Raw genomic sequence first — 21,052 nt, forward strand, 5'->3', positions numbered from 1 at the left:
CTGGGGGGTGCGGGGCTTCTTGGCCTTCTTGTGCCCTTTCAAACGCAGAATGGGTGGCTGAGGCAGTGTCCTCCTCACAGGTTTTGCTCCCAGCCGAGATGGCACCGTCCGCTGTGTGACCCTCCCTAATGCACTCGGCCTCTCTGGGTGCACCGAACATGGCTGTGAGCCTGGGCCACCACTGCCTTCCCATCTCAGCCTTGCTTTCCCCAACTCATCAACAGGGCTGACCTGTGTACCTCTAAGACAGAGGAAGTGGGAGCTGATATGATAGAAGCACGCTGGCCTTCCACACGGTCAACCCAGATCTGACCCCCCAGTACCACTTCCGGTCCCCCACCAGGAGCAATCCTTGAGCGCAGAACCAGGAATAACACTCTGAGCACAGAACCAGGAGTAAGACTCTGAGCACTGCCAGGTGTGCCTCCCCCCAAAAAAAAATGAAATAGGGAAGTTGGAGGCACTGGAGCAGTGGTGAGGAAAGCAGGCACTGGTGGAGGCTAATGCTGGAGTTAGTTACGCATGAAACTCAGTCACGCAGTGTCAAAAACCGGAAATAAAATTGAACATAAAAAAGAAATGGAGGGGCCGAAGCGATAGTACAGCGGGTAAGGTGTTTGCCTTGCATGCAGTTGTCCTGGGTTGATTCCTGGCACCCCAAGCTTGCCAGGACTAACCCCTAAGTACTGCCAGAAACTTTTTTGGGGCCACAAACCAAAAATAATAAATAAATTGGGGGTCTAGGAGCTGAAGACAACACAGCAGGATAAGACACTTGTCTTGCATGCAGCTGACCCTGGTTTGATCCCTGGCCCTGCGTGAGGTCCCCGAGCACCACCAGGGGCCACTCCTGAGCAGAGCCGGATGCGGCCCAAGCATTTCCCCCTCTGATAAGTAAACAAAATGGGATAGCCAGAGTATGGTCCAGCCAGCAGGGCACTTGCCTTGCATGTGGCATCCCATCCCTGCCACGAGTAATTCCTGAGTATGGAGCCAGGAGTAACCCCTGAGCATTGCCTGGTGTGACCCAAAAATAATAAAAAGAGAAATAACATGGGGAAGCAGCAGAGCTTTGTGAAGGGCAGCCCGGCCTCCCGCAGAGGAGCCGTCTCAGAGCACCCACCAGTGAGTCAGAGCCGCATGCCCGTGAGCAAGTGTAGCCCCTCCCCCTCCCCTCAGAGCTGGTCACTGGCCTCCGGGGTCTCCGGCCTTTGCAGGGCTCCTTCTTCCTGTCACCTGGGGTGATGAGATGCAGCTGCTGGTCTGACGCAGCAGCCTGGGCCAACTGTGTCGGCAGTTCACTGCATCGGCCACCCAGGCAGTCTCAGGGGCCTGCAACGCTGCACGGGAGATACCGGGAGGTGGGGGGGGCCCACACTGGTTTGGACCTGATCTGACCCAGCACAGGCCTTGCCTAGGGCCTTAGCCTCGAGCTATGTCCCTGCAGATCTGTCTTGAAGGCACTTCCCCAGCCTGACTCAACCCGGGGAAACTGCAAGGGGAGGCACCCCCTGTCCTGGGAACTGTGCACCCTGGAGAGTCGGGCTTCGGGGTGCCCCTTTCTTGTCTGCCCCGACAGACGTGTGGCTGGAGCACAGTGCATATACTGCTTTATTGGATTTTTGAGTGAAAACAAGGGTCCAAATGTCTACGCGGCGCGCAGGATGGAGGCGCACAGGGCCAGTCCCAGACTGGCGGACACGACACGGGGCCCGCTCAGGTTTTGAGGCGGTTGGAGCGCCTGGGTACGAGGGGCTGGCATGGTGGCGCTGTCATCTTGCTGTGGGCTTTGGCCTGGTCCTGGCTGCTGGGCTGGGTCGGGGAGCGGCCACCGGCGGTGAAGAGGGCGGTCAGAGCGTTCCGAGCATTGATGGCACAGCGGCGGCTCACAGGCCTGGCAGAGGCCGGCTTGGGCTTCTTGGCCTTCCTGTATTTCTGGACACAGAGTGGGCAGGTCGGACAGCGTGTCCTCCCGCCGTGGTGCTCCAGGGCAGAGCCCAGTACAAGACGTGCCCCCTGGCACTTCCCAGAACCACAGCAGAAAGACCCCAGCCCAACCCCATGCCACCCTGATGATCCCAGCCCTGTTTTCTTTCCATTTTTGGGCCACACCAGGCGATGCTCAGAGGTTACTCCTGGCCCTGTGCTCAGGGCTCGCTCCTGGCCTGAGGGACCCTATGGGGCGGTGGGGAACGAACTCAGGTCCAAGACAAATGCCCCACCCCCATCCCATCGCCCCACTGTCCCTGAGGAGTCCCTTTGTGGGCAGACCTCCCTTCAGGGGTGTTGCCCGGAGGGTGGAGGCCGCCCCAGACCCTCGTCCCCCACCCCCCACCCCCGGCTCACCTGCAGATTCTCAAAGTGGGCCAAGGACTTGCAGTGACTGAGCTGCGCCCCCTCGTTCCCCGGATAGAATTTATGGCAGACGCGACACACGTGGCCCGTGGTGGGCACCAAGAAATTCACCCCTGTGAACACACGGTGTGACCTTGTCCCCCTCGCCAGCCAGAAACCCCAGCCTCCCAAGGGCCCGGGTGACCCCATCGTCCAGGGAGCGGCTGCCCCCGCCAGGAGGACCAGGAAGTGGGTCTTTGGCCCCGCCCCTCCTGCCTGTCAATTATGGGGTTAGGGGCACCTACCATAGGCCTTGTCGGGGCTGTAGGTCTCTGACTCTTTTGGTTCCGGCGTGGGCATGTCGTGGGTCTTCATCTGGAAGATGCAGAAGTGCGGGCCTCAGTCCTGGCCCGCCCCGCCAGCCTCCTTCCGAAGCTGGGGTGTGCGGGACACCTGCTCCCTCCCTTATTTGGTTTCCAGGAGGTGGTGGGTGGCACCCCATAACCCGGTCCCGTCCCTGGGCCATACTTTCTAGGCTCAGCTCACTCAGTTTCATCCTCCAAGAAGCCCTCCTGCTCCCTGGCAGCCTGATCCACACCAGCCATGCCCAATACTCAGATTGTGGCGAATCCTCTTCCGGCCCCTCTGTGGTTTGCCCATCTTAATGATGAGCGGAAACTGAAGCCTGGTCACATGGACTCACTGACTAGCACAACTCGGCTGGGTTATGGGGAGCCAGGCCGGAGCCCAGGGGCTCCAGTCCCTGTTCCCTCCTTAGCCGTGTGACTCTCGCCAGCTCCGAGTTCTTGACAGGACATCATTGCCCTCCGGTCCCCTGCAACAGGAGGGGGTGAGGTCCTGGCGCTGAGCACAGCACAGGGGAGATGTGGGGTGGGCCATCACCTTGGTGGGGGTTTCAGAAGAAGCCCCTTTCCAGACTGCTGAGAAACGGTGCTGTCTCTCCATGGGCTGCGGGGGTCCCCCAACCCTCCACCCTTATTGCTCTGGGCCTCACTGCTCGCAGCTCTGTGGGGTCTGGGGTCAGGCATTGACCCCCAGGTATGCCTTGTGCCCTGCCCCAAAGGGGTGTTCTGGGCTTATTCTCGGCTATACTCAGGGATCACTCCTGGAGGGCTTGGGGGGCCCTATGGGGGTCCTGGTGATCAAACCTGGGTCTACTCTATGTACCCACCCACTGTCCTCTTGATCGGCTCCCCTGAAAATATTCAACAGAGAAGCAGCCACTTGTCCACGGGGCAAAGAGGGGGTACCAGCATGACTGGCACCCAGGTGGTTCTGCCAGGAAAGTGGTGAACATGTGGTGCATACCCAGTGGGGGCATCACCACACCACTCTGGGCCTTTACAAAGACTCTCCCCGCACCCAGCGCAGGGAACGCGATTCCTGGCACATCGCGATTCCTGCCAGCCTGCAGACCCTTATGCATTTCTTTTCCCCTTTCTGGGGGGATTTAGGCCATACCTCGTGTTCACGGGTCACCCCTAGCTGGGTTCAGGGGGACCCTGTGAGGTGTCAGAGGTCAAATCAGAGCTGGTTCTGTGCCGGGTCAGTGACCTACCCGCTGTACTATGGCTACTGCCTCGGCCCCTACACATTTCAACTGTGCCTGCCCCAGGAGGCGGGGCTGCGGGTTCCGTGACCTTAGGCTGATCTATAGACCCACCAATTACAGTGCGTGTGGCCTGAGGAGGTTCGGTGGCCTTAGACTGATCTGTAAACCCACCAATTACAGTGCACGTGGCCGAGGAGGCGGGGCTGCGGGTTCTGTGGCCTTAGACTGATCTTATACCCACCAACTGCAAGGGGGAAACACTGCCTGGAGTCCGGCCTGCCGCCAACTCCTCCCCATCCCAGCTCCCATCAGCACCTGCTTGCAGAGTTCCTCCTCCACCTCTATGTCTTCTTCCTCCTCTTCCTCCTCCTCCTCCTCCTCCTCTTCATCACCCTCAAAGCAGCCCACGGCGTCCACGGTGATGAAGTGCTCCTCGTCCTGGCCAGCTGTCTCCTGGAGCGTATTCAGCTTCCCAAGAGCATGGGCGAGGGCTCAGGTCAGTGCTCACTGGCGGTTGGGGGGGTGGGCGGGGGACACCCTCTGCCCACCCCAACCCAAAGCACCTCCTGATCCGCCATGAGCTCAGCCTGGGGTGAACCTCCACTTTGTGCTGTGTGCCCTTGGCCTTGCAAGGCACTGTACCTCTCTGGGCCCGTGTCCATATGGGAGCTGAGGGTTACCTCCTTGGCCTTGTCCTTGTGTCCCTGGGACTTCACGTGTTCCACAAACTTGCGGGGGGTCTTAAAGTAGCGGTTGCAAGCCGTGCAGAAAGGTCTCAGGGACTGTTTTGCAATCTGGGGGCCGGCGGGGGGAGGGGTAGGCAGAGAGATCTGATGGGCAAGTGTCCTTGCCGCCCACGACACCCCCCCACAAACACACATCTGGGATCAGCCGCCAGGGCCCCCTGTGGGGTGATAGCAACACGGACAACTGCCTGTTCAGGGCAGCCACTGAAGGGACCCCCAGGAGTCCCTCTGCTGGTGAAGGGGTCCCCTGCCCTCGCTGCTCAGACAGGGAACCCAGAACGGGAAGCCACGCTTGGGCATTGGGGCCCGCAGTGCCCACACACACGCCTGCAGACGGCAGGGGCGGGGCGGGACGGGGCAGCGGGCGCCTCTACCTTGTGCTCCGGGGTCCGGCGGTGCTGGATCAGGTCCCCCGTGTAGTACAGCTGGCAGGTGTGGCACCAGCGCTGGGGCAGGGGCCCTCTGAGTGAGGAGGGGTTAGGGTTAGGGCGGGGCATGTCCCAGCTAAGAGTCCCGGCGAGCACGCTGCCCCCAACTCACTCCTGCTCTCTCTCCAAGACGTCCCGGGGCACCGGCAGGAGGGACAGGAGGCAGGCCTGGCTCCTGTGCCGGACCTCCCCGAGCCGCTGCTGGTGCTCGGCCCCCGCCATGTGCTCCTGGAACTCCTGCAGGGGGAGCGAGGGCCAGGCGTGAGGAAGGGCGCCGGCCTCCACCTCACCCTCAGCCCTGCCTCCCTCCGCCCCTCAGTCACGGACAGGCTGGCCAGAACCAGGTGGTAAACTGAGGCAGCGAGTCCACACGCCGCAGCCTTATACTCCTTATACTCAGCTCCAGCTAAGTGCCAGGTCCCCGGGACTCTGCTCAGGCTTCTGGGACGTGGTGACCACGGATGTTACCGTGGCAGCAGAATGCAGCCCGGGCCCCGCTGCCCCGCGGGCTTGGATGTCGGACACGGCAGCTCAGTTCCCGAGCATGCGTTTGCGCACACGCAGCCTGGGCTGGGATTTTTCTCGGTGACCTCCACCACCGGCCACCGCCCAGCCTGCGCTCTCCTGCCTCTCTCCAGACCCCTGCACCTCATCCCTCCCTCGCCTGGCCTGGGGGTCCTTGGCAGTACCTGCTGGCTGCCACAGTTGGCTTTGCAGATGCAGCAGAAGAAGTGCAGGGCCTGTGTCGGGGACTGGCCGGCCGTGGTGGGGCTGGTAGAAGTTGAGTCACCCGGACGCAGCACCGGAGTGACAGGTGTGGTGCTGAAAGCCCGGCTATTGCTGCTCTGCTGGATGGTGACCTTCAGGGAGCCCCCGGCACCCCACATCTGCACCGGGACCAAGAGGAGGGCTAGCACCGGCTGGGCACTGCTAGTGAGTGACCCAGCCATCATGATTCGCCAATGGTCCACTTTACAGATGGGGAAATTGAGGCTTCAGGCTGCTGGGGGTCACTCCACTTCACAAATCCAGCTAGGACATTCTGGAGCCCGCACTCTCTCCCCCCCCCCCCCCGCCCGTGTGACAGACACTCAGATGCCTCGGCTGCCCCATAGACTCCACAGTCAAGCACAGCCCCAGTTTTCTATCAGTCAGGTGCTCTCCCCCCAGAAGTGATGCCCGTGAGTGTAATTTGGGGGCCACTCTCAGCGGTGCTCAGGGATCATTCCAGGAAGAGCTCAGGAGACCCTATGCAATGCCTGGGATCGAACTCAGCTTGGTCACGTGCAGGGCGACTGACTGCCTTGACCCCTCTCCTGTCTCTTTGGCTCGGGGCACTAATTCTGGATACATCCAGTGTGAGGATCGCCTGTCACCGAAAGTCCATCCAGGTCTTCCAAGGGAAGGACATGTAAAAGCAAGTGCGGTCACTCATGTTGGGAGGCTACACCCTATGGTGCTGGGGACCTTTCCGGGCCAGGGATCAAAGCCGGGGCTCCTGACAACAAAACTTCTGATCCATCTCGCTGGCCCAGGAGCGTGAGAGTTTGATGAACCCTAGCAAGCCCTATTGGCTTTGTTCATGGTGCCCGCCGAGGGCTGCAGGCATGGCCTCAGTTGGGGAGCACTGGGGTGGTGGGGAGGACGGGGGTGCTAAGGTGGGCTGGATGCAAAGAGGCTGTCCCTTGGGGCTGGAGCGATAGCACAGTGGGGAGGACACTTGCCTTACATGTGCCTGCCTCGGGTTTGATTCCCTGCACCCGCATATGGTCCCTCAGGCCCTGCCAGGAGATTCCTGAGCACAGAACCAGGAGTAAGTTCTGAGCACCGCTAGGTGTGCCCCCCCCCAACCCAAACCAGAAAACACCCCAAACCACAAAGAGGCCATCCTGCTGCTGGCTCCTGGCCCCTTTGCTGGGCGGGGCTGTGGCTCGGCAGTAGAGCCTGGACCTGGCCCACAGGAGCCCGGGGTTCAGCTGCCGTCTGTGGGCCAAGCTCTCACCCACCCCTAGCATCTCTCTGGATCTCCTCTCGCCTTCTCTCTCTCCGGGCAGCTCCTGCGGGGTCTCCTCTGTGCTGAGCTGGGGACCTGCTGGCTCCTCTGGGCCTGAAATGACAGCCATGCTGCTCACTGGACCCAGATGACCGGGCCGAGGACCACCGCTCTGTCCCCAGCCAAGACCCTGAAGCTCTGGCAGGGACGGTCCTGCAGCCCAGAATGAGGGTGTCCACGTCCCAGCAAACGCACCTTCTGCTGCTCCTTCGGGCCGGGGTGGCCGGTTGGGCACCGCGTAGGGACCCGGCGCTGGAGCGCCCTCTGCTGCTGGCACCTGGGTCTGCTCCCGCGGCTGCTCTGCGGGCGGCGCGCTACTCTGGCCCTGAGGACACGGCTGGGTCTGCGCCAGCGTCGGTGCCAGCGCCTGCATCTGCCCAGGGGGTTGAGGGTGCGCCTCTGGCTCCGCCTCCTCCTGCCGCCGCCGCGCCTGCTGTGGTACCAGGGCGCGCTCTGGAGAGGTCTGCGTGTGCGCCTGCCGGGCCTCTGAGGGCAGCACCTGCGCGTGGATCTGCAGGGCCCGGGGCTGGAAGCGAGGCAGCACTCGGGCTTCCGGCGGCTCGGGGAGCAGCTCGGGCGTCTGTGTTTGCTTCGGCACCGCCATCCGGGCCTGGGGCTGCACCTTTGCCCTCAGCTGCCCTGGGGGCCCCTTCTCCGTGGGCTCCTTGGAGCTAGGAAGGACCAGAAAGATCAAATTGTGGCTGGGGCGGGAGCTTCAGCAGCCGGTGTGCAGGCTTTTCATGCCGGAGACCTGGGTTTGCTGCCCGGGACCGCCTGGCTCCTCCCAGCACTCCCAGGAGTGAGCCCCGAGCGCTGACAGGTGTGACCCAGAACCCAGAAAGAAAGATCAAATCTGCGGCTTCCGGGTGACTCCCCAGAGACCAAATCCAGGCTCCAGGCCTGGCACCTCCATGCTGGGACCTGCTGTGTCTCTCTCTGAGGCCTGGGTTTGCCTGAATAAAGACTACTTGTGGTGAGCGACTTGGCTCTGCTCAGGGCTGACTCCCAGCTCTGTGCTCAGCAATCACTCCTGGCAGGCCTCCGGGAGTGCCTGGGATTGAACTGGGGTCAGCTGCATGCAAGGCCAGTGCCACATACTGTATACTATCTCTCTGGCCCCTGGACAAAATAAATAGGAAAGACACTTGGGCCACTTCCCATAAGTTGCTAATGTGGCTCCCAGGCCCTGCGGACTGCTAGCCTCTGCTCGGGTGCCCCAGTCATCTGCACCCCACGAGCCTGGCCCCCCACAGGGCCCTTGTGATGGCGTAGACCCAGGCTCAGAGTGGAGGGGGGTTGCCTGGGGAAGGTGCATGAGTGAGCTGGCCAGTCCTGGCAGCCTCCAAGACCCTGAGCATGCCACAACGCCCTAGAGGCCCTATCCCTCACCCAGCCTACACACACACACACACACACACACACACACACACACACACGCATGTACACACATGCACAAACGCACACATATGTGCTCACACATATGCAGACATGTGTTCACACACAAGGACACTCTCACGCACACACAATAACACACGTGCACAAACGCACACTGCCTCTGCAGCAATAAGGCCCAGGTCACCAGCCCCGCAGACTGTCTCCGTTACCTCTTGGCCCTCTTGGCTGGGGGCTCGACGGGTTCCCCCTCCAGTGATTCGGGCTCAGCGGCGGGCAGGTCTTTCTCACGGGCGATGGCGTCTGGGCAAGGCGGGGAGTCTTGGTCTGCAGCAGAGGGCAGGCGAGTGGGTGTCAGCGCCCCTCACCGAGATGCCTGCCCCCATCCAGGCCCACCACAGCCCCCCATAAAGGGCCTCACCTGGTGCCTCTGGTGAGGACTCCCCGCCTTCCTCAGACCCGAGGGGTCCTTCCACGGGCATCGTCTGGGAAGAAGAATCCTGCTTCCTTTCAGAAGCTGCACGCATCCCCATCAGAATCCCCAGGGTGGGGGCTGCCTCTGGTCCCAGAGCTGGTGTCGCCTTGGGGCTGCCATGAGCTAACCCTTTGCCTCCTCTGGGGGCCTTGACTAAGGGTTCCATTACTGCTCTATTTTTTTCTTTAGTTGGCGGGGTGGGGGGGGGCAGGGGGAGGGCGCATGCCCAATGTTGCTCACAGGTTACTCCTGGCTCTGCGCTCAGGGATCACTCCTGGTGGGGTTTGGGACCATATGGGGCATCAGGGATCGAACCCTCCCCACTTTACTATCGCTGCCAACTGCCTGACTGTTCGGTTCGCCCAGCTCTGAGAGACACGGGCCCTCTCCTGCCCCCAACTTCTCACTCCTTTCTCCACACAGCAGCATCTCTCTTCATCTTCAGCACAAAATCCTCCTGAGGCTTCTCACATTCCTAGGGCACTTCTTCCTGTGCCCCCAAGTCCCTCCCCACCCTGCCATCCTGCATCTCCGGGTCTCTCGTCCCCATGCCATCCCTCTGGCCTCAGCAATTCCTGCTCACCGACCCTGACCTTCTCTCTGGCCCCACCCTGGAAGATGCCTCCTACAGCAAGCCCTCCTGATTACAGGCCTGGTCTGGACCTCGAGGTCAGAGGCCCAGACCTCTCACCGGCAGAAAGGCCTGACCTCCAGGTGTGGGCTGGCTCTTCTGGTCCATGTCAGGGAGACCCTCCAGTGGGTTTCAAGAACTCACACACAGGGTGATGGTACAGTGGGGAGGGCTTTTTGCCTTGCATACGTCCAACCCATATTCAATCCCCAGCACCACAAATGAGCCCCTCCAGGTGTGATCCCTGAGTGCAGAGTCAGGATAAACCCAAAAATCTAGACGTAGATTTCACTTCTGCAGGTAAGGTTGTTCCTCGATTTGCTCGAGGGGGCCCAGTAACATCTCCATTGGAGACTTTGTTGTTACTGTGTTTGGCATATGAATACTTCACGGGGAGCTTGCCAGGCTCTGCAGTGCTGGCGAGATACTCTCGGTAGCTTGCCGGGCTCTCCGAGAGGGGCAGAGGAATCGAACTCGGGTCGGCCATGTGAACTGCGTGCAAGGCAAACGCCCTACCTCTGAAGCCCAAAAACCAAAACAATAATATAAATAAGGGGTGTGGAGGGGCGGGGCAGGTGCAGATAAGAGGAGGAAGAAGACCTTTCACTTTGTTACTTTTTCTGACTTTTCCTGACAGCTGTGTTTGCAACCAGTGATTTAGCATGTTTCCAAGTATCTGGGTAGATACAATGTTTCCTTTCTAGAGGAAAGGGAAAGGCAGCTCTTCAGATCAGTTACAGTAGCCACTGGAGGGGATGTAGGTGCTAATGGCTCAGGGCTGGGTGTGGAAGGAGCCCCTGATCCATGTTCTATCATGACACACTTGATTTCACTTTAGTTTTGTTTTCTAGGACCACACCTGGCAGTGCTACGGGCTTACTCCTGGCTCTGCACTCAGGGGTCCCTCCTGGGGTGCTCGGCGGACCATATGGGGTATTGCTTCTGGGGTCCCCAAGTGGGCTGCTGCAGATGGGTTGTGTGCAAAGCAGAGCGCTCCCCACCCCCTCTCTCGAACCCTGGCCCCTTGGTTTCAACTACACTGACTAGACATGGAAATGACTGGCTTTTACTGTGTCGGGTCAAATTAAAATACACTTGTGAAATTCCTTTTACCTGTTGCGGTTCACTTGGCGACTGTGGTCACTAGACCGATAGAAATGACAGGCGTGAGGGGCTGGAGTGATAGCACAGCAGGGAGGGCATTTGCCTTGCACACAGCCCACCTGGTTCCATTCCCAGCATCCCATAGGTCCCCCAAGCACCGCCAGGAGTAATACCTGAGTGCATGAACCAGGAGTAACCCCTGTGCATCGCTGGGTGTGACCCAAAATGCAAAATAAATAATTAAAAAATAATAATAAAATAAAATAATAAAAAAGAAATGACAGGCATGACCTGCACGATTGACGTGACAGTAACCACATCAGGGACGCAGGAGTAGCTGGAGTTTGGGGGGGACATGAGACACCACACCCAACCATCCCCCCTCCATGTAAGGAAACTGAGGCACAAAGAGGGGCTGACTTGCCTGTGTCCGGGAAGGAGGTTTGGTGAGCAGGTAAGGCCATCCCTCTCCCTGCCCCCCATCCCCCAATCACCTTCCGAGCGGGGTTTGTGGTGGAATTGGGGGGTCGTGCTTGCTTCTGATGGCTCCTGCTAGGAAGCTGGACCTGTGAAGGGGCGATGGGCACCCCCACAGGAGGGGGCCCCAGCAGGGACTGCCGGGTGGCCTGGGGGAAGAACTGCTGTAGGTTTGGGGTAGCCAGCTGGGGTGGCGTGAGGCTGGGGGGCGGCATGCTCGGGGTTCCCAGGCTGTAGCTGCGGACATTACCTGCAGGCATGGGGAGGGAGAAGATGGAAGGAACGTGAGCGGCAGGAGAGGAGGGGTTGGCTAGGTGCTGCCCCCCACCCCCAGGCATCACAGGACCAACTTCCATCAGCCTTGGAGGGAGAAGGACTCCTCCCAACCCCCATTCCAGGCTGTGGGGGGGAGAGGGGTTAGAACACCCCAGGCATACTTTAGGGGATGTGAAGATCCCAGCTTGGAACCCACCAGAACCAGCAGGACAAACGACTCCCCTACGCTCTGCCCCTCTAGCCAGAATCCAGAAAGTTCTTGGGGCCCCTCTGCTAAGTGAGCCGGGACGGGGTTCGGTCCCAGTGCCAGCATGTGTGTGCAAGTACGTGTGTGTACATGTGGGGGGTGGGGGAATCATCGTTATTGATGACAAAAGAGATGCAATATGACTTTGGGGGGGTCATGCTGACCATGCTCAGGGGCTCTTCCCAGCTCTTTGTTTCAAAGTGACCCTGGGTGGGGCTTGGGGGACCCTAAGTAGTGCCAGGGATTAAACCAGACAGTTGCACGCAAGCCAAGCACCTTAACCCCTATACTATCAGGGTTTTTTGTTGTTGTTGTTGTTTTGTTTCTTTTTGGATGACACCTGGCGATGCTCAGGGCTTACTCCTGGTTCTGCACTCAGGAATTATACCTGGCTCAGGGGAACCATATGGGATGTTGGGATCGAACCCAGGTGGGCCTTTTGCAAGGCAAACGTCCTCCTGTGGGGCTCCAGGCCCCTTGAACCATCTTTCACAAGTGAGATCATGTGGGGATGTAGCTCAAACGTGTTATGTCTGGCGGGGGGGGCTCTTGTCTACCCAGGGGCCTCTTTGTACCCATCTCTTTCCAAGCTTTCACCAAATCCCACCTTTCGTCTTCCCCCGTTTCCCAGCCAGTCTGATTCCTGTCTTTCCCCACTCCCAGCAACCCCTTTCAAAGCCACCTCATTCCAGGCCTGAATTTCAGCCTCAGTCTCCAGGGCCCGAGCAGGCAGGTCCCCGCCTAGGCTGGGAGACAGGCCTGCAGGCTGGGGAAACCTGACTGGCTGGGGGAGTGACATTACATCCAGACACTCCAGGAAGCTCCATGGCCTTGAGCCAATCAGCTCCCCGAGTTTGGCCTCAGTCCCCTCCCCTGTGAAATGGGCACAAGGCTGTTTGCCTCTCAAGGCTTCACGGGAGACATGGAGGTCCATGGTGAGCCTGGTTTATATAAGAGTTCGATGGCCCTGGGGCTGGAGAGATAGCACAGAAGGTAGGGCATTTGCCTTGCACGCGGCCGACCTGGGTTCGATTCCCAGCATCCCATATGGTTCCCTGAGCACTGCCAGGAGTAACTCCTGAGTGCAGAGCCAGGAGTAATCCCTGTGCATCGCCAGGTGTGACCCAAAAAAGCAAAAAAAAAGAGTTTAATGGCCCTTCACTTAAAAGAAATACACATGGTTGCATAGAGCATGCCTCAAGCAGCTCGAAAAAATAGTCAAAAAAAGATAGAACACTCTAGAAGTGAAATGGATCATCCCAGGGGACGGACACACACACACACACACACACACATACACACACACACACAATGTTCACATGCACCAGCATGCCAAGAAACAGAAATGAGGACATGAATAATTAAGCCTGTTTTTGCCAACAAAATTGGTAGCAGACAACATGTACATAGATGGAAATACAAGAAGCAAATACTACCCAATGTTGCCGTGGGCACGGTGAGGCTGGCGCTGTCGTACATGGCTGGCGGCATTGCAAACTGGTCCAGTCCTTTGGGAAAGCAATTTGTGACACTTATTAAGAGCAGCAGACATCCATCCCACAACCCACTTGCTCCCCATGTGGGAATCAGTCCTTGGAAAATCATCTCAAAACAACACAGCGCCAGAGTGATAGTACAGTGGGGAGGGCACTTGCCTTGCACACAGGCTCAAACCCCGACACCTCATATGGTATCCCAGAGCCCTGCTAGGAGTGATCCCTGAGCACAGAGCTAGGAGTAAGTCCTGAGCACTGCTGGTTGTAACTCCAAAACCAAATACCACCTCCCCTCAAAAAAAAAAAAATAATAATGGGGCTGGAGCAATAGCACAGCAGGTAGGGCATTTGCCTTGCACGCAGCCAACGTGGCCGACACAGGTTCGATTCCCAGCATCCCATATGGTCCCCCGAGCACCGCCAGGAGAAATTCCTGAGTGCATGAGCCAGGAGTAACCCCTGAGCATCGCCGGGTGTGACCCAAAAGGCAATAAATAAATAAATAAATAAATAAATAAATAAGGGGCTGCAGTGATAGCATAGCGGGTAGGGCATTTGCCTTGCATGTGGCCGACCCAGGTTCGATTCCCAGCATCCCATATGGTCCCCCAAGCACCGTCAGGGGTAATTCCTGAGTGGAGAGCCAGGAGTAAGCCCTGTGCATCGCTGGGTGTGACCCAAGAAGCAAAAATAAATAAATAAATAAATAAAATAAAAATAAAAAGCAGCATTACAAAACAGCAGGAAGAGAAAGTTGAGGCAAAGACAGGCAAAGACACAGCCCTTCCACAGGATATTAAACCGCTTTTTTCCCTTGACTTTGGGCCAACCCACTGGTGTTGGGTGGGGGGGTAGGGGAACACGACCCTAGCAGTGCTCTGGCTCTGGGGAATGTGCAGTATTAAGGTCAAACGTGGGCCCCTACTCATAAAGCACATGTTCAGCCCTTGGAGCATCTCTCCAGCAGGGTGAGGGGAGGGGGTCGTGGGGGAGAATTAGGCCATGTTTGGTGGTGCTCAGGGGCTACTCCTGGCTCTGTGCTCAGGAGTGAACCCTAACTGTGCTCAGTGTGGTGGGGAGATCAAACCCGGGTGGGGTACCAACCACGCAAGCACTTACCTCCTATTCCATCTCTCCGGCATCAAGAGCTTTTTCTTGGTGGGGGCTACGGGTGTTGGGCCACGGACAACGGTGCTCAGGAGCCTTTCCTGGCTCTGTGCTCAGGGATCACTACTAGCAGTGCTCAGGGGACCATATCTGCCTTGAATGTCTCTGTCTAGAATGTCTCTCCAACCCCAGCAGCTTTTCTTGTTTATTTTTAGGTCACATCCAGTGATGTTCAGAACTTACTCCTGGCTCTACTTGGGAATTGCTTCTGGTGGTACCCAGGGGATCATCTGTGGTGCCAGGGATTGAACCTGGGTCGGTCACGGGCAAGGCAAGTGTCCTGCCCACAATACTAACTCTCTACCCCCTAACTTTTTTTTTTTTTTTTTGCTTTTTGGATCACACTTGGCGATGCACAGGGGTTACTCCTGGATCTGTGCTCAGGAATGACTCCTGGGGTACTCGGGGGACCATATGGGATGCTGGGAATCAAACCCGGGTCGGTTGCATGCAAGGCAAACGCCCTACCCACTGTGCTATCTCTCCAGCCCCCTCCACCCCCTAACTTTTATTTATTTTTATTTATTTATGTGCTCAGGGCTTATCCCTGGTTTTGTGCTCAGGGATCACTCCTGGGGGACTTGGGTGACCATACAGGGTGCAGGAGATTGAACCTGTGTCAGCTCTGTGTAAGGCAAGCACGTTACCTATTATAACTATCTTTCCAATCCCCAATGCTTTAAAAAATAACCTTTCACTGACTATCAAGTCACATGGTGAACTATCAGGCCACTTGATTTACTGAAAAATAAACAAGATACAGACTTTCACGAATGTCGGAAATCACACTCATAAACTAAGCTTCAAGTCTGTGCCAAGAAAAACAGGGGGATGAGCTGGAGGTTTTAGAGGAGGCGCTAAATCTTTGACAGGTGTTTTTTTTTTTTTTTTAATTTCCTGGCTGGAGTGATGGCACAGTGGGTAGGGCGTTTGCCTTGCATGCAGTCGACCCGGCCAACTCGAGTTTGAATCCTCTGTCCCTCTCAAGAGAGGTCGGCAAGCTACCAAGAGTATCTCACCCGCACCTCAAAACCTGGCAAGCTACCCATGATGTATTCGATATGCCAAACACAGTAACAACAAGTCTCACAATGGAGACATTACTGGTGCCCGCTCCAGCAAATTGATGAACTAAGGGAGGACAGTGCTACAGTGTTGACAATGCTTGGTTTTTGAACTACATCTGGCAGTGCTCAGGGCTTCCTCCTAGCTCTGTGCTTTGAAACCACTCCTGGCAGGGCTCAGGGTACCCTATGGGGTGCCGGGGATGGAACCCGGGTACCGTGCAAGTGAGGCAAGCGCCCTGCCCATGGTACCATCTCTCCAGCCGGGTGGGTTTTCCTTCAGGAGGAAGGGACACAGTGATCTGGACTGACTATCCTCTCTGATATTTTTTTTTTTGGAAGTGTGACTTGGGTGAATGAAGACAGGAGAAACCACAAGGGATGCATTGTGGCACCCCTGTAAGGCTGTTTCTCTGTCCCCAGCTCCCTGCGACTTGTGTGTCCACTCCAGGACCAGCCATGCCCGCATAGCAACAATGCTTGGTAGAGCAGACTGTCCACCTTGGGCCATGCGCTGGCTTTGAGTCTGAGGAACAGCTGCGGGGAGTCCCAGATTCTGAACCTCCTTGTAATCACCACCAGCTCACTATGATTCTGGACACAGGGTCTATCTCTATCTCTGGGTCTCAGTTTCTCCATCTGTTTATGGGGACTATGAAAACATCACCCCTTTGGTTTGTCAGCAGAGTCAAGAAATTACTAGTTCAAGGCCCCAGATTGGTTCCCAGCCTAGAGGGAGCTTCCAGAAAGTTATAGCTATCTCGAGGGATCTGCAGAGGTGCTGCCCTCCCACCCTCATCTTTGAACCCCTATATTATGCTTCAGGGGGAAACTGAGTCCAGGAAGGCCTCAAGCACCAGGCCAGCAATACCAAGAGAGCCTGGAGAGCCAGAGCTCCTGGACTGGGTCTCACTCACGTGGCTGGTGCTGTGTGATCCAAGGCTAATAATTTCCCCTCTGATTCTTTCCCACACCCAGCGGAGCTCAGGGCTTATTCCTGGCTCTGTGCTCAGGGATCACTCCTGGAGGGCTTGGAAGAACATACAGGGTGCAGGGATGGAACCCAGGTCAGCAGTGTGCAAGGCAAGTACCCTCCCTGCTGTACCGAAGCTCTGGCCCCACCTTTCTGATTCTTCCCCTGACTGTAAACAAAGGGATGCAGAAGAGGGTGGTGTAAATGCCTCTAGCCCTGTGCCAAGCCACCTCATCTGAGGGCCAGGGAAGGGCACTCAGGGTCAGCGCCATGGCCAAGGGCAAGAAGCCCAAAGCTGTGCTTCCTGGGGCAGGAACCGGAAGCCTGGAGTCTGGCTCTCCTTGTCCATCCCTTAGTTGCTAGGGGCTTCCTCCTGGCTCTGTGCTCAGGAATCACTCCTGACACGCTCAGGGGGCTCTTCTATGGGATGCCGGGGAAATGCACTGGCTCAGACACGTGTGCAAGGCAAACGCCCTTCCTGCTGTACCATGACTGCTGGGGGTTTGGAGAAATCGGTGTCCCCTGGGCACACTGGGCACCGTACCTTGTAACTGTTGCAGAAACAAAGCTCTCTGCATCACAGAGCTGTTGAGGAGGGAGGCTGAGGTCGGGAGAGTCAGGAGCTGCTGCTGAGACACTTGCTGGGGGAGCCCTCTGCGGATTGGATTGCGGGAGGGGGTAAGTCAGAGGGGAGGGGGGCACTCAGACCCTCCCGGCCCCGCCCCTTCCCCAGAAGTAAGCTCAGCCGGCCGGGGTGGGCGTGACCGTACTCACCGACTGAGGGTCACAGGGAGCGGGGCCTGCGGTGGGGGCTGCTGGAACAGCTGCTGGAGCTGCAACAGCTGCTGCTGCTGCTGCAACTGCTGCTGCTGCAACTGCTGCAGCTGCTGCTGCTGCAACTGCTGCTGGCTGAACATAGCTGCTGGGGGGCGGGGAGGCGGGCATCAGAGGTCAGTACTACACTCCCCTTAAGTTCCCTGGCCACCACCCCGCCCGGAAGCCTCAGTCCCTGCCTCTGAGGGGGACACAGCACCCTGTCGTTCCAGGGCCGGTTCCACCACCCGGACCCCCACTTGGTCGTCCGTCTGCCCCGCCCCCAAGCCCCCATCCCGCCAACAGGCCCTCTTCCAGCCTCGCTCTCCTCCGCCGTGGTCAGTGTCCCCCCAAAACCCGGGTCGGCCTGGGCCCACCCCCCACCCCCACCCCGGGTCCGCCTGCCCGCCTGGCCCGGCGTCGACCCCTCCCCTCCATTAACTCCCTACAGCATCAGCAACCCGCGGGTCCCCCTTTCCTCTTGGCCCCCCGGGAACCGACTTCCCGCCCCCCCCGAACCGCACCCCGCGCTCCGCCACCCCCTCGCGCAGACACAACAACGTGACGCCTCCAGCCCGGTCCCCCCCAACCGCCGCACCTGCCGGCGCAGCCCGCAGCCTCCATGCACGTGGGCCCTAAGGTCGGGAGGCGCGTTCCCCGCAGCCCGCAGGCAGCCGCGTCACCCCGCGGGTGGGTCGGGCGGGCGGGCGGGCGCGCGCGCAAGCCGGGAATGCGGGAACCGCGGCTCGGGGGCTGCCGCGCTCGGGCCGGGCCTGCCGGGAGCCGAGGCCCCGCGCGCGCGCGCACACGCGCCGGCCGGGGCAGCGCCCTCTAGAGGCGCGGAGGTCCGGGCGCCGCTCTCCCGCCCCGCCGCCCGCTCACCCGGCGCCCGGGGATCCCGCAGCGCCGAGCCTGGGTCCCGAGGCCTCCGCGTGGGCTCGTGGCGGCTCCGGGCCCCAGACTCGTCGGTCGCCCCGCGGGATCTGTCGTCTGGCGGCGGCATCGCGGGCGACAGGGGCCCCGCGCGGGGGGCCGGGGTGGGAGGGGGCGGGCCGCCGGCTGCTGGACGTCCGGGGGCCGGGAAGCGGCGGGAGGGCGAGCGCCCACGGTGGTCCAGGTGGGCCGGGGGCCGGGCCCGGGGAGCGGGCTGCAGGACTCTCGGCTGCTAGACATGTGGCCCGGGTTCGGCTACGGAGCGGCGGGAAAGGCCGGGTTCGGGATCAAACCGACAGGGATCAAGGGCCTCCGGGGGGGGGGGGGGGGGAAGCACCTGCCTGGCATGGGCAAGGCCCAGAGCTCGAACCCGGGCACGACTCATGCCCCCCATCGTCGCGGCCGGCGGTCCCTAGAGCCGCGGCGGTGGTCTTGATGTGACGGACCCCTAAACCACCCGCCGGCCGGAGCATCCCACCTTCAGGCCCGCACCGGAGTGGCCCCTCTTAAAACAAGCAGAATAAACCCCCGCGCTCCTATCCTGCCCCGGGGGCCCCGTGTCCTTCCGACGACTCCGCCAGCCCACGCAGCGCCCCTCTCCTGGGTCCGCACAGCGGCCCGACTGCGAGCGGCAGCGCACGTTACAGAGGAGCCACCCCGGCGCGGGGCCGGTTTCGGGGCGCAGGGCTGGGCGCAACCGGGACGCTCGGGACGCGCGGAGCCGCGGCCCGGCGCCGCAGTCACGTGACGGCCGCCCGCAGTGGCCGCTGCACCGCCCGCCCCCGCACCGCCCGCGACCCGCACGTCCGCGCCCCCGCGCCGGGTCGGGCACTGCGGGGCCGCGGCCCGGCCCACGTGGCCGCCCCCCGGGCTCCGAGACGCTTTGAGAAAGCTCCGGGGAGGAGACGGATCCCCCGCCCCCCATCCCGTCCCCTCCAGAGCAGGCAGAAGCGGGTTAAAGGCTGCGGATTAGGGTGAGAAGCAATTGCGGGGCAGGACGGGCGGGCTCGAGGCTTCCGATCAGGTCCGAGCACCCCGACCCCGCACCCGACTCTGAGATCTAGTGCTAGGGAACAACCCCGGGTTTGCTGCAGAATCACGATTCATGGGAGAGTCTGTTTTCTTTTCTTTCCATTTTTTTTTTTTGCGTCACACCCAGCAATGCACAGGGGTTACTCCTGGTTTTGCACTCTGGAATTAGTCCTGGCGGTGCTCGGGGGACCCTACGCGATGCTGGGAATCGAACCCTGGTCGGCTGCGTGCAAGGCAAACGCCCTACCCGCTGTACTATCACCCCAGCCCCGGGAGTCTGTTTTCTTGTCCGTCAAATGGGTGCCCCCCTCCTAACGGGCTGTTAACCGTATTACGTAATGCTGAGCATTGGCGCCTGGCATAGAGCCTGCTCAGCATATTGCCAAAGGAAGAAAACTAAAAATAATGCTCGGGTTGGTGAAGGTAAGGGAGCCAAGTGCCGCTGGCGTCCTGCGCCTGCTTCATCTTTCTAGAAAGCAAACTGCACGTTCTCTACTGAGATTCTTGAAGGGTTCAGCCCTTTCTTGAGGCTGTGGGGTAGGAAGCTAGCCTGGAAATATAATCAGAAACGAGACTTAAAAGCCAGCAGGTTGTTCCCAGAGACGTAACCACCATATGGGAAATGATCGACTTTAGGGGAACAGACAGACGGATCATGGACTCGGCTTGTGGAGGACTAGCAGGAAGGGACATTGGTGCTATTGCCATATGACAGCATGGAACTCTGCACACTAGAAACCTGAGTGCATAGTATGTTTTTGCTTGAATGATGTCTGTGTGTATTTCTGCATATATATAGGATGAATCTAGAGACACAGTGGTTCTTAGGAACTTTTCCTTCTTTATCTGTTGATTTGCATAACTTTAAGAGGAGAATGTGAGATTACTTGGGTTATGTCCGGTGACCACATTTGTCAGTATTCTATTCAGGGTTTACTCCTGGTTTGGCTCTCAGGGATCAGTCCTGGTGGGGCTGCAGGGCGTGGGGAGACCATATGGGGTAATGGCCCTCAAACCCAGGTCAGTCACATGTAAAAGGCAAGAAGTGGGGTCTGGAACGATAGTACAGTGGGTAGGGTCTTGCCGAGAACATGGCCAATCTGAGTTCGATCCACAGCATCCGACATGGTCTCCCTCGAGTATCACTAGGCGTGGTTCCTGAATTTGGGGTCACTAGGCATAATTCCTGAATTCAGAGTCAGAAATGACCCCTGGGCATTGCTAAAAGAATGAAAACATAAGGCAAGAAAAGAGCTGGAGTGATGGTCCAGCAGGAAGGGCATTTGCCTTGCACGCTGCTGACCCAGGTTCGATTCCCAGCATCCATATGGTCCCTCAAGCACTGCCAGGAGTGATTCCTGAGTGCCGAGCCAGGAGTGTAGCCCAAAAAGAAAAGAAAGAAGGCAAGAAGAGTCTTTCCAATGTACTATCTCCCCAGCCCCAAGAGATTCTTTTTAATATGTTTGACCTGTCTGGCCTCTTGACCAAACAGGACAGTGGATGAAAGTGCTTCAGGACTGTTTGGGGCTGGCTCTGTAGGGTTGCTTTTCATCAACCCTTTGCAGACAAAATCCCTCAGTAGAGAAGTTTTCAGGATGCAGATACATACTGAGTGAAGTCCGAGGCTCTTGCATGGCCTCGCGTCTCTCTAGTCGATGAGCTGTGCCTTTAGCACCTAATAGATCCTTCCACTCTGTGGTTCTACATCCAGATCATCCCTGCGGCAGGGGCCGCACCTTGTTCTCCAATATTAGTCTGATCAATCTGGTCTGGAATATGACTTAATGTTTGATCGCACAAATCTTGCTGATTCTCCAATCATGGACATTGATTTTTCA

At 58.7% G+C, this 21,052-nt stretch overlaps 1 protein-coding gene across 1 annotated transcript; it reads right to left on the reverse strand.

Annotated features, from left to right (window-relative positions):
• Window positions 1–1,701: 1,701 nt before the first annotated feature.
• Window positions 1,702–17,353, reverse strand: CIZ1 (CDKN1A interacting zinc finger protein 1). Its single transcript, XM_056108833.1, has 16 exons — window positions 17,211–17,353; window positions 16,981–17,090; window positions 13,173–13,244; window positions 11,231–11,463; window positions 8,948–9,026; window positions 8,739–8,853; window positions 7,330–7,805; window positions 7,088–7,188; window positions 5,771–5,968; window positions 5,194–5,318; window positions 5,028–5,115; window positions 4,588–4,701; window positions 4,223–4,375; window positions 2,640–2,709; window positions 2,347–2,468; window positions 1,702–1,935 (listed from the first exon to the last, which is right to left on the reverse strand). The coding sequence occupies exons 1-16, from the start codon at window positions 17,351–17,353 to the stop codon at window positions 1,717–1,719; spliced, it is 2,418 nt and encodes an 805-aa protein (XP_055964808.1). The 3' UTR covers window positions 1,702–1,716.
• Window positions 17,354–21,052: the final 3,699 nt, after the last annotated feature.

The sequence above is a fragment of the Sorex fumeus genome, unplaced genomic scaffold (assembly GCF_029834395.1).
Source record: "Sorex fumeus unplaced genomic scaffold, SorFum_2.1 ptg000233l, whole genome shotgun sequence".
Taxonomy (NCBI): Eukaryota; Metazoa; Chordata; class Mammalia; order Eulipotyphla; family Soricidae; genus Sorex; species Sorex fumeus.